Source organism: Polypterus senegalus, chromosome 8, assembly GCF_016835505.1.
Source record: "Polypterus senegalus isolate Bchr_013 chromosome 8, ASM1683550v1, whole genome shotgun sequence".
In the NCBI taxonomy this organism is placed as follows: domain Eukaryota; kingdom Metazoa; phylum Chordata; class Cladistia; order Polypteriformes; family Polypteridae; genus Polypterus; species Polypterus senegalus.
In genome coordinates, this window is record NC_053161.1 from 106,126,733 (window position 1) to 106,139,287 (window position 12,555).

Consider the following 12,555-nt stretch of genomic DNA (forward strand, 5'->3'; position numbering starts at 1 on the left):
AATTATTTTTTCACATGGGTTTTCTCTTCAATAACTCGAATGATCGTTTAAAATTGTTTATTCCAGTGATCATTTGCATTATACTAAATTTGTTTGTATATCAGATTATGCGTGTATATATAAAATATACCCCACCGAATTTAATGCATATTGTTTTTGGTGTTGCTTTTATTTAGAACAATGCATCCAAGCTTTTACTTGCAATTATGGAAAGCAGGCGTGATAATGAAAATGCTGAAAAGATTTTATCCAATATGAGGCCTCAAGAACTGGTAAGAAAAAATCATATTCATTTATGCACAGTCATAATCTGTTGAATTATCACTTTAATGTTCTATTCCATTTCATGTTTGTATGAGAACATGTAATGTCACAGCATGTTTATCAAACAACAGTTTAGTATATTTGTCATGACTAAATTGTGTAACACAGTAAGCCCATATTTGTTCTTGGGTTTCAAACACAATGGATGAAAAAAAGTGCTCCCTGTCTGTGCCATGAAATTGCTTTCTGTGAAGTGGCACACTTTACATTTTTTGTAAAAACTTTATCGGGGATTTATACAATGTGCCAAATACCAAAAAATAAATCCTGAAAGGTGCAGGTGGTATATTACTGGTTGTTCTGTTCCCCCTTTTTCAAAGGATATGTGCTACATGCCTCCATGAAGTACTTCAACTAAAGTAAGCTCTTGGAGCATGTGAAACACCTTAGTAAAGATTTTACAGAATTGTAGGCACAAGTGAATGTTTATCTGTTGTTTGTGCTGCATCACCATTGTCAGAATTATTTCCTTTTTACTTAAAGCTTATTTTCAAATTAGTGCTAATTTGCAAGTATTAAAGTACTTTCTGTTAATGTATGTTCAGATGAAAATGGACAAGTGACCTTGCTGTACTTTAATGAAAAGGGTGATTCACATTTCCTTTATTTACATTTCTATTTTCTAAAAAAAAAAAAAAAATGTAAAATTTATTTTTAAAATGTCACAAGATGAATGAATGATAAAAGTACATTTCACATAAAATGCCAATTATATTTTTTGCCACAATTTAGTGGTGGAAAGATTGTGTATAACTCCAGAACTATTTACACTTGTAAGTTAACAGGACAGAAATATATGTAACTACTAATATGTATAATATGTAATCCTGTTATTAGCAGACGATTTAAATATTTTGTTGAAAAAATTAATGAATTTTTATTTAAGCAAGTGGAAAGCGCAACTGAGTCCCACCTTCGACTCTGAACTACATCCAGCTTACTTTTGAAGACATAATTATTAATTTACTATTAACCGTTTTGGATAATAAACTCTTCCTTGATACAGTGGAACCTTCGGTCACGAACGTAATTTGTTCCAAAACTCTGGTCGCAACCCGATTTGGTCGTGACCCGAAGTAATTTCCCCCATAGGATTGTATGTAAATACAATTAATCCATTCCGGACCATACAAACTGTATGTAAATATACATATTTTTTTAAAGATTTTTACGCACAAAAAATAGTTAACTATACCATAGAATGCACAGTGTAATAGTAAACTAAATGTAAAAACATTGAATAACACTGAGAAAAACTTGAACAGAGAAAACCAACATTGCAAGAGTTCATGCTATACCCTTACGAACCATTCGCTGTAAACACTTTTTTTAATGAGTTTCAGGCGCATGGAAAAAAAATGAACATTTGAAAAATCCATAATTTTTACAAAAACTAAACATAAACAACCAAGAAAACTAACCTTGCATGAGTCGAGTTCTGGCATGAGAAGTGAGGAGGAACTGGGTGGAGAGGAGATTACAGTTTTGAGGTAAAGTCTATGACGATGCGGGTTCACTGCATGCTCCCATCTCTCTTTCGGGAGCCCTTAAACCCGTTACCGTCGGTAATGTTACCGATGAGCACGACAGTAAGGCACTACAATAGAGCAAGGGGATGGTGCAAAAAGTGCCAAGTGCTTTTATTAAAATTAACAAAACAACAATGAAAAAAAAAGTCCAAATTAAATAAAGTGCATTGCTTTCAGAATCCTTCAATAAATAAATAATCCCATAAAAACAGAAGTGAAGTGGAGGTTAAAATCCAATAGAAAAAAGTCTTCATTAAATACAACGAGGTTAAAACAATGCTGAAAGCAGTTTCTTTAAAAACAAGCCCGGTGCATTCTTTAACTGGTGACCCCTGATACCTTCTCGGCCTTATGCGGCAAGCTGTCCTTCTTCTGGTCACTCCAACTCCTTGATCGCTTAGCTGGAGCGACCGCTACCTTCTGCCCCACGGAGTGTCGGCCAAACAACCCTGCTTGGGTTCACTGTCCAGTTGCCGGTTCTTTCCACACTGTTTCCTGCTAACTTCCTCACTCCGCAACCTCCGTCTTTCTTTTCTTTTTCCTCCCTTTAGCCGCCTCACACTTCTATTTATGAAGAGGACGTGGCAGCTGTAGCGTGGCGATTATTTATTTAAAACAGGCCTCTTGACATGAGCTGTGGACCCGCTATACCACAAAGTAACTGTGCGCGATGCATGTCTGACCAAGAACAATGTCCTTTACAGGGAGAGACTGAACACATGCGGAAATCATCGGCGCGTACAAACCGGAAGGGAAACTGGCTTGTTCATCACCCGAGTGTGTGGTCGTGAACAGATGCAAAAGTTTGGCGAATTTATTGGTCGTAACCCAATTTGTACGTGGCCCGAGACGTTCGTGACCCGAGGTTCCACTGTAGTTTTTACATCTTTTGTTAAATAACAGGATTACAGTCATTGTGCAGACATTTTTAAATCCATATGCTTAATTTTAAAATGAGAGTAGAGTTGCTTAATGGTGTAGAGTTTGATAACAGCATTTCACTGGTTAGTAGTTTTACTAAAATTGTTTATTCTTTATATGAGGAGGAAGCTTCTTTTGCATTTCCATAATAATGTATATGTTCATTTTTTTGTTATTACAAAGTTCTCCTATTTTAGGCAAGCTTTAGATGAAATTAGTTAATATGCTGTCCCTTTGATTTCTTCATCTGTTATGGTTAGATTACTATTACTATTTGTACCTATTATTAGCCTTGAAAAGATCACATTCTTCCTTAAAATTGTATGGTTGATTAGCCATCAATGAATGGTAAGAAATAAAAGATTTTTTTTTTGGCAACACAGGTGGAGGTAATCAAAAGTGCCTATAAACAAGGTGAGACTGATAAAGACTCTGCAGCTGACAAGATATCTCCTAAAGATGTCGGACACAATATTTTTATATTGGCTCATCAGGTATTTAAAAATTATGTTGCTGTTATTGCTTTTTTTAACCTTCTTTGTTGCTCTTTCCTTGCTGAGCGTATGTGGTTTTCATACTAGCCTGTTTCACTTCAGTCTGCTTGTTGTTCCGCATTTTTGAAATCTTGTAATTCCTAATTCCCTTTTGATACCATATAAACATTTTGAAGACATCAGTATTGATTTTTGTTAAGTGTTTTCCCAGTCTGTCTCATTAAATAAAAGCACTTCTTAATCTTGTACACGTTATTTGCAGTATTTGTTAGCATATGAGGCTTCTTCTCAGAAAATAGTGTAGCATGGCACAGAACATGGAGTGGTGAGCCTAGAGTATTGAATTTCTTCAGAATACTACAGAAGTTTCAAATTTGCCTAACTCGTAGTGCAGGAGTATTATTCTCATATAATTCTTTATTAATTTGTGGCAGAGATGAAAGTTTACACATTTTTGTATGTTTTGAAAGAAAGTGCATGAGCACTCACCTATACCTTCTGTGCCATACTGATGATTTATTTTTTAAAATATTATAATATGATGATGGCATGAAAGAGAGGCAGTATTCTGTGCATAGATTTATTCTTGTAACATATTTTGCACAATTACGAATGAATACAATTGTTGACAAATAAAATCATAATATTGCTGTATGAAACAGCATGCACAATACAGTTTGCTACTAGCTAAAGACTTTGCTGAGAGCTCAGGTGTTAATTGTGTTACAGGTAAAAGGATACTACATTTGCTGAAGGCCATGGTACATTTGTATTGTATTGTATTTTTGAAGCTCTATGATTTATGTTTTCTGTGTGTATTGTGTAGCCTCTAGGAATTTTTTAAACACCACAGACAACAGCGCAATACCCCCTAATTCCCTTGTTTGTATGTTTTACCTTTGCTTCAGATTATGCTTAAAAGATATTTATCTACATGGATTAAAATATACTACCCAAGATTTCAGTAGAGGTATGCTTTATTGTAGAACTGTCATGAAGTCAGGGACTTAAAACTAACTGTGATGAAGTCTTCATTTGTATTTTATCAGCAGATTTCTTCAAATTAACTCTGTTTTGCCCAATTTAAATGTACCTTGTTTTGCAAGTTTCAGGTTCCTCCTTTTCTATTTTAACCCCAGTGTCAGACAGTTATTTTGGTGTGCTTAGACTTTCAATTTTTGTAGCGGCTCTTGTAAAAGCCATTGTGGTAAGGCTGCATCCTCTACCCCCTCCTTGTGTGGTTTGGTTTACCAGCAGAACTCAGCATTCTTGTAAGTGTCTAGCCTGCTGTGCATAGAAAGAAACTCTTGTTTGTGGTCAGGAAGGTCAACTGCAGAGCAGCACCTAAAATTGAAATGATTTTTAAAAAGTTATTGTTCTGCTAATTTCTTAAGAAAATCCTCTTGATAGGTAATATTTTTTATTGCAAGGACTTGTAAAATAGCATTTAAAAACAAGATAGTTGTTAACCACATTTTTGAGTGTTTTTCAAAACAACATTAATTTTATAGCAATAATTTTGTCTGTATTTTTGGTAACATAAAATATTTTCAGTTTTGCTATCGTTTTTCAAAGTTATAATTGTTAAGTTGGAGCATTGCACTGTTTTTAATGGATGCGTATAATAGCTTTCTATAACTCACATTATCCACCTCAGCGCCACAGGTGCCAGTGCCTGTACAAGCAGCAACTCTTCTAGAGTAAGATACTAAGCTCAATACTAGAAGAAATGCCTGAACAAAAAAACAATGTGTGATATAACACACACACACACAGTATCCTGAGCATATGAAGAGAGAGAGAAACCTAAAGAAGGGGTAGAACATTAAGTTAAGTTAAAAGCCTTCCTGAAAAGATGAGTATTAAGTTGTTTCTTAAAAGAATTAATTGAGTCAAAAGATCTAATAGATCTAATTAATCTGATCTTATTAACAGAATTTTTTATTTGATCCTGTAAGATATAAGGAGCCAGTAAAGGCAAAGCAGCATGAGTGTTATATGTTCGCTGCTGCTGGTTTGTGTAAGGACCCTTGCAGCACTGTTATGAGTTAACTGTATCTGTGATATAAGATTTGAAGCAGTACCTGTCAGTAGGGAGGTATAATAATCGATGTGGGATGTGGTGAAACCTTGGACAAGTTTCTCAGCATTGGGAAAGGGAAGGAATGAGTGAACATGGGATATGTTACAGAAGTGGGAGTAAGAAAGTTTCTTAGTGTGTTTTATGTGGGTGGAATAAGAAAAGGAGGAATCAAAAATGACACCAAGATTCCTTGCATTAGAAGGTCTGATGAGAATATCATCAAGAATTATTGAAAAGAAGCTAATTTTGTTAAGTTGTGTTTTAATGCTAATTTGCATTTTGTTGTAGTTTAATTTTAAAGAGTTCTGCTCCTTCCAGGTTTTAATTTCAAGTTGTGAGCTCCAATGAAGTTTCACTTTAACCTTGAAATAGAGTTGAGTATCATCTGCATAAAAATGACAACACAGTTCAAAACAACACATAATATGGCCAAGGGAAAGTATATAAATACAGAAGAGCAGAGGGCCAAGGATAGTAGAATGTCATGTCTGACAGTGTCAAATGCTGCGCTGAGGTCTAACAGAATTAATATGCTGGTTTATCCAGAGTCTGCTGCTATAAGCAAATCATCGGGAACCCAAAGCAGAGCAATTTTACAGCTTTGCTGCTCTCCGAAACCAAACTGAAAGGATTCCATCAGTGTATTAATAGTTAAGTAACTGGTGAGTTGGAAGACTACAAAATGCTCAAGATATTTTGACAGAAAAGGTAACTGAGAAATAGGCCTAAAATAGTTCAAATTGTCAGTATGAAGACCAGACTTTTTAACATTGGTTTACAGAATTTTTAAAGTGGCTGGCACAAACTCATCCTCAAGGGATGTATTTATTATTGTTGTTAAAATTGGGATTATGGCATGAAGGCAGGATTTAAAAAGTATGGTGTATAATACCCAAGTAGTCTGCCTCATCTTGCAAAGCAGGCCATTAACAAATGTAGATGTGACTGATGAAAATTTAGAAAGGGAGATAGATAAAGTGGGAAGACATGGAAAAATAGAAATGGGTGATGGATATATGTTAGTTTAATTATTTACATTTTTAATTTTATTATGGAAAAAGAGGAGGAATTTTGCCCAAACTTCAATAGAGGAGGTAATTGGGCCGGATGCAGATTGATGTAGTCTATTAACTACAGAGGGAAAAAAACCCTCAGATTTTCATAGCCACTTTCTATTATTCTGCCATAATACATGTTCTTGACTGCAGATAGTGCATCTCTGTAACCCCCTTAATAGTTAGGGAAAGCCTGGATATACACAGTGAGGCCAGTCTTATGTGACATTCTCTTAAGGTGTCGGCCAGTTGCTTTCATAGACTGTAATCCTCACCTTGTCCAATACCTTCCATCTTATCTGTACTATTGAAGACACGGAAAAAATGGAAACCCTGGACAATATCATTGGGATACACACAGCACATTCAGCTAGTGACACCTATGTCATACAGACTCACTCAAGACTTTCTCCCAGAAAAGAGGTCAAACAAACAAAACAACAACCATGTTCAGTTCAGACTGATGGGTTTCTTGATGTATGGATGACAATCTGCAGATACCTCCTCCAAGAGGAATAAAAAGTGAAAGGTATTAATTTTTTTAACATACAGTAACGCTCATTAGCACTTAATCCATGCATTGTTATTTCTCAAATGCATGGTCAGTGAATAGCTGTCAGATGTCTCATTCAGTCCTGCAAATTAGTGTTGAATCTCAAAACAATAAGGGTTACGCCAAAAATATTTATTAAAAATATATATTTTACCCAAGGCTTTTGTACAGAAATGCTGGGTAGCAAACAACACTGACTTGGGTGCTATGAAGTGTCATTTTAATTAATAATAATTAATTATTAATAATAATTCTAATAATTCATTTATATATCACTTTTCTCACTACTCAAAGCGCTCAGCAATTGCAGGTTAAGGGCCTTGCTCAAGGGCCCAACAGAGCAGAGTCCCTTTTTGGCATTTATGGGCTTTGAACCAGCAACCTTCCGATTGCCAGTGCAGATCCCTAGCCTAAGGAGTCGTAGGGGCATTTTCCACAAAAATGGCATTCTCTACAGTATCAGTACTTATCCACATTATCAGTAATTTGAATTTTAGGGACTACACAAATAATGTGATGAATAAGTATATAGGATATGGCCCAAAAGTCAGGGAAGTTTAGTAGTTACAGATATGAATACTTTAGAGAAGTTGTATAAGTAGTGGCAAATTAAGTTTCAGAGATAATTTAAATTGTCTGAGCAGTCTGTTTTAAATTTTCTCTTGTTTTATATTTTGATTTTGTTTACTGGACACCTGTCTCCTTTGTGATGCTATGCATTCAGTTTAGTATTCTTTAACTTTGTGTCCTCCACCCTTTTAGTAGTGTTTATTTAAGTGTTTTCAGTAGCTTGACAAACAGAAAACTAAAGATAGATGGTGCCTAGCTATAATGATTGTCATTTGCTGTATCTCTGTTTAGACAGTTTTAAGTACCCCTTTCTCACTTTTTCCTCCTAGATGTGCAAACCAAAGAGTTTGCTACTAATATTCACCATTTTTTGAGTCTTGTATTTCCTTCTTTTATTGTCTGCCAGCTGACTGTTTTTGAGGCTTAATGTGCATGTTGATCTTCTTTGCAGCTATCAAAGAAGGGTGCTATTGTCCATCCAGGCACTAACACAATTTGTATCATGTTATTTAAAACAACAAGTAACATAGCTCACACATTTTGAGTGCTTTGACATAGGCTTCAGTATTGGGAGACTATTAATGTCCTTTCGCTGTGTGAAATTAAGTATATTGTATTCTATTAGTGAGGCGTTTTCAGCGGATATTTAGTGATACGCTGTACCCTTATAGGCATTGCAGAAAAAAACACCAAAGTTGCAAAATACATGCAGGAGTCTAACATTTCTATAAAAACCTAAGAATGTGTCCCTATACAAACCATTTGCAAACAAACCTGCTCTGCATTTTTTGTTTTTCTAGTAAAAGCAGCTTTCCAAATTTACTTTTCTTTTAGTCTTATATAACAAAACTTGTTCATCAATTAAATTAAATTATTGTTTTGTTTCTTCCATTTCAATGTAGAAACAATTCTATATTAGTAAAGTTAATAATATAACCACTTCAAAAAAATCTTACAGTATATTGTCTGATATAATAATATTGTGATGAATGGAAAAAACTTGCATTTGTATACCCTATATTGTGATTATAATGATGCAGACAAAAATAACATTGTAAAAATCTACATAACAATAAAAAACTTGAATTTCAAAAGGTTGTATTATGAAAGAATTAGTGAAAAAACTGACTATGTGGCACAGCAGAGATCTAAAAAATAAAACATTTATTCAAATTTTATCAACAATCAATTTAAAGTAAATTTATATGTGATGACAAATAATAGTAATTAATAAAGAGCTATATGTATTAGAAAACAAAAAAGCTTGAAATTATTTAAATTTTATTGATTTTATTTGAAGAAAACAACATTACATACAATCATGTCAAACTTAACAAACCATAATTCAGCTCCCACCCAAGAGAAAGGGAGGGGAGACTACAACATGAGCAAATCTTTAAAAACAACAAAGAAATTGAATGTATTTTTCCCAGATATAAATGCTTATTCTAAGATTTTCGATCAATAAGACACACTTTTTTATTCCCAAAAGAAGGGTGGCAATGTCTGTGCCTCTTATGGAGGAAATATTGCATCACAGACCGTTATGTGTATTACCTGACCTGACTCAGATGATGACAAGGGTTCTGCATCAGAGAAAGAATGCACGTCGCACTTTGCTGTCGCTGTACTTTGTATATGTACACAGGAAGCTCTGCAGTCTACTTGTGACTTTACGCTGTATGAAGTAAGTAAATAAATCAAGGTAAATAACATTTGATCTGGCTCTTATATACAAAGTACAGCGACGGCAGCTTCCACCCGCAGCTATAGACTCTTCAGTACGCGAGCGACTCTCCACGCTAGTGTTTAGATCTAGACAGTGCATGTGCCCAAAAAAGAAGTCTTAACTGTATTCTCGTACCATTGCTTGTGAACTGAAGTGTCAGCGTGCACTTTTGGTTACATTACACATGTATTTTTTGAGCATGCCTGTGTCGATCAAACACGGGAAGCTCTGCAGTCTACTTGTGACTTTACGGTGTGGGAAGTATGTAAATAAATCAAGGTAAATAACATTTAATCTGGCTCTTATGTGCAAAGTACAGCGACGGCAACTTCGACCTGCAGCTATAGACTTTTCAGTACGTGAGCGACTCTACACGCTTGTGTTTAGATCTGAACGGTGTATGTGCCCAAAAAAGATGCCTAACTGCATTCTTGTATCATTGCTCGCATACTGAAGTGTCAGCAGGCATTTTTCGTGGCATTATACGTGTAATTTGTGAGCATGCCCTTGTCAATCAAGAACAGGAAGCTTTGCAGTCTACTTGTGACTTTACGCTGCAGGAAGATAAGTAAATAAATCGAGGTAAATAACATTCGATCTGGCTTTTATATATACGTAACATATAAATGTTTCTTATGTAAAGACCATCACAAAACATAATCACAAACAAGACTTTGCACGATACATTGGCGAGCTCTGTAAGACGTGCTGTTTCGTTAAAGGACAGGTGTGGGGCAGACTGACTAGCAGGATGACGCCCGACCACTTGGTGCATCCAAACAGTGCCATCTTTCGCCTTTATGCCTGGTGCAGTTGTGTTGTTCTTATATGTGAGTGGACATTTCTTGCAGGGAGGGATTCTGTTCTCGTCTCCGATGTAGAACCCTTATCCTCATCTGAGTTCACCTCTGTTTATAGCACTTCTTTATTTGAAAACGGCAGTGTCACATCAGGGCGACCGTGAACGAGACTGAGAGAATAAAAATAAATAAAAAAAACACTGACCTTTACAAGTACCATACATTTACACCGGCTGTTACAGACTCAAATGTATGTTTTTATTGTATAATAGTAACAATAAGAGCAGGTCACTACTCAAAACGTTAATTTTGGGACGCGGGAAGGTTCAAACCAGTGACCATTTGAGTAGGAGTCAGCAGTTCTTACTGCTGTACTACCAGAGAAGTTGCCACAACAAACCACACTAACTCGATTTCTTTTTCTTCTGTAATACTCTTGAATAAAAGCGCACTTGTTCTGTTATATTTGTACCTTTTGTGAAAGTGCTTATTTGATATTTGCACTTCAGTCTTCACACATTATACACTTTATGTCAAAATTTTGTCATTAGTACCAAAACATGAAAAAAGTTTGTCGTATATGTGTGTGTTCAACAGTTCTTGCATTTCCTGTCATCCTACACTTACATAGATCTTTGCAGACACGGAACACACGTGAAATGCATTTTTTTTCCAAATAACGATATATTTTTTAGCTTATACAGCTCTAGGTACTACCTCACTCCCTGATAAACTTTCCCAGAGCTGGGAAAGCGATTTTTGCCGTCTCTGTAGCGGTGGGAGAATGGGATAGCAGGCTGCTTGCTGCTTGGGATTATCGACACATTTACAAGACAAAAGAGGCTAAATGGAGAGGTGCAAACGGATTTAAGGTGGGCCGGGTTTACGAGTTGTTTCGTAGGCTTTGGTAATTCTAGTGTTAAACTGAGTAGAATATAAAGACTTATAATACTCTCTAAATGTGTACGGTATATTTTTATGGTCAATGATTTTATCTCCATCTGTGTTGGTAATTTCTGTTATTGTGTTGTGAACTTTCTGCTTTTGGATTTGTTGGGCTGAGATGTTATTGGCATTCTCTCCATGTTCATAATAATGTTGTGATTTAACGATGAGCTCTTCTGTTTTCTTAGGTTGTCGAGTGGTTAAATTCTGTTTGCAAAACCTGTCTTTGCTTCATTTGGAGACCTGGTATATTGTTATTCTGTTTTGGTAATTTCATTGGTTAGCTCTGATGCCTTCTTGGTTTCCAATTAATTTTTGTGTGAAAGACATGAAATAATCTTTCCTGTTGGAAAAAAAAGCCTTCAGAGTTTCCCATAGTATTCCTGCAGAGACCTCTGAGCATGCATTTGTCTATAAAAAGTAATTTGATTGGAGATGAATTCTGTACATATCTAATCAGCTAATGACAGGGGGGTTAAAACACCAACTACAAGATGAATGTGTAGGGTATAGTGATTTAAGCTCCATGATCAGAGGGGTGTGATTGTAGATAACAATAGTGTCATACTTGCAAGGTTTGATAGTAGGCAATAAATTATTATCAGTAAAGAAGTAATCCGTTCTTGAATAACTGTGATGTACTGGTGAGAAGGAATATGCTCTTGAGTTTGGATTTATGGTCTAATAGGTTATGATCCATTAAATACTGTGTGATTGTTTTTACAATGTTAGATGTTATCACCCTGGTAGCTCAAGACCTATCTATGTCTGGATTTAGAACACAATGTTTCAGACAATTATAATTTTATGAGTGTTTTCTTTAGGAATAGAGGCAAATACATTATGGATGAAATCTCTATTATCCACTATTTATCAAAATTACTTTAGACTGAAATACATTACCCATCACCATCGCATATCGCACTTGAAGATCAAATACTGAATACATTCTAAAGCTATATGGCTTGGATGTGTTGTAAGTATTATGATGTAAATGTTTTTTGTTTTTTTTTTTGAGAACTGCAGCAGGGAATTACCTTCGTACATTATTTTACGAAATTAAAGCTTAATTATAGTGCAATAGTAATCATCACACTATAACATACAACACTAGTTTCTAATATATAATTAAGCGATTTCCCTTAGTCACACAATGATACAATTCTGCAGTGCAGTAAGTGGTGAACATGACACTGAAAATAAGTCATGAAATAACTGTCACTTCTTAAAAACAGATTAGCATCTTCCTGCACTAGAGATCCAGGTTTAGGTGTTGGTCCAGCTGCTGTTTCTCTCTCTGTTAACTATATAGATTGTTTTCATGTCTTTGTGGGCTTTCTCCAGGTCATTCTCATTTCCTAAGAAAGGTTAATAGGTTTTAGGTTAATTGACAACTCTAAATTGGCCTGAAATTGCTCTATATTTGAGTGTACCCTCACATACACACTCATACCAGACCAATTCAGCTCTGTGTTCCACAAATGGTTTAGAAAAATGGCTGGCCAAGCATTAGAATTACTCCCATTAACCCCCACTTTTATAATGATGCATC

At 35.4% G+C, this 12,555-nt stretch overlaps 1 protein-coding gene across 3 annotated transcripts in view; it reads left to right on the forward strand.

The window, feature by feature from the left end:
• itpr2 (inositol 1,4,5-trisphosphate receptor, type 2) overlaps window positions 1–12,555 on the forward strand; it is a 583,413-nt gene that overhangs the window by 419,565 nt on the left and 151,293 nt on the right. For all 3 annotated transcript variants that reach the window (XM_039761551.1, XM_039761550.1, XM_039761552.1), the window contains 2 exons: window positions 177–272; window positions 3,158–3,268. In XM_039761551.1, the coding sequence (XP_039617485.1) occupies window positions 177–272; window positions 3,158–3,268 (207 nt within the window). The remainder of the gene's footprint in view (window positions 1–176; window positions 273–3,157; window positions 3,269–12,555) is intronic.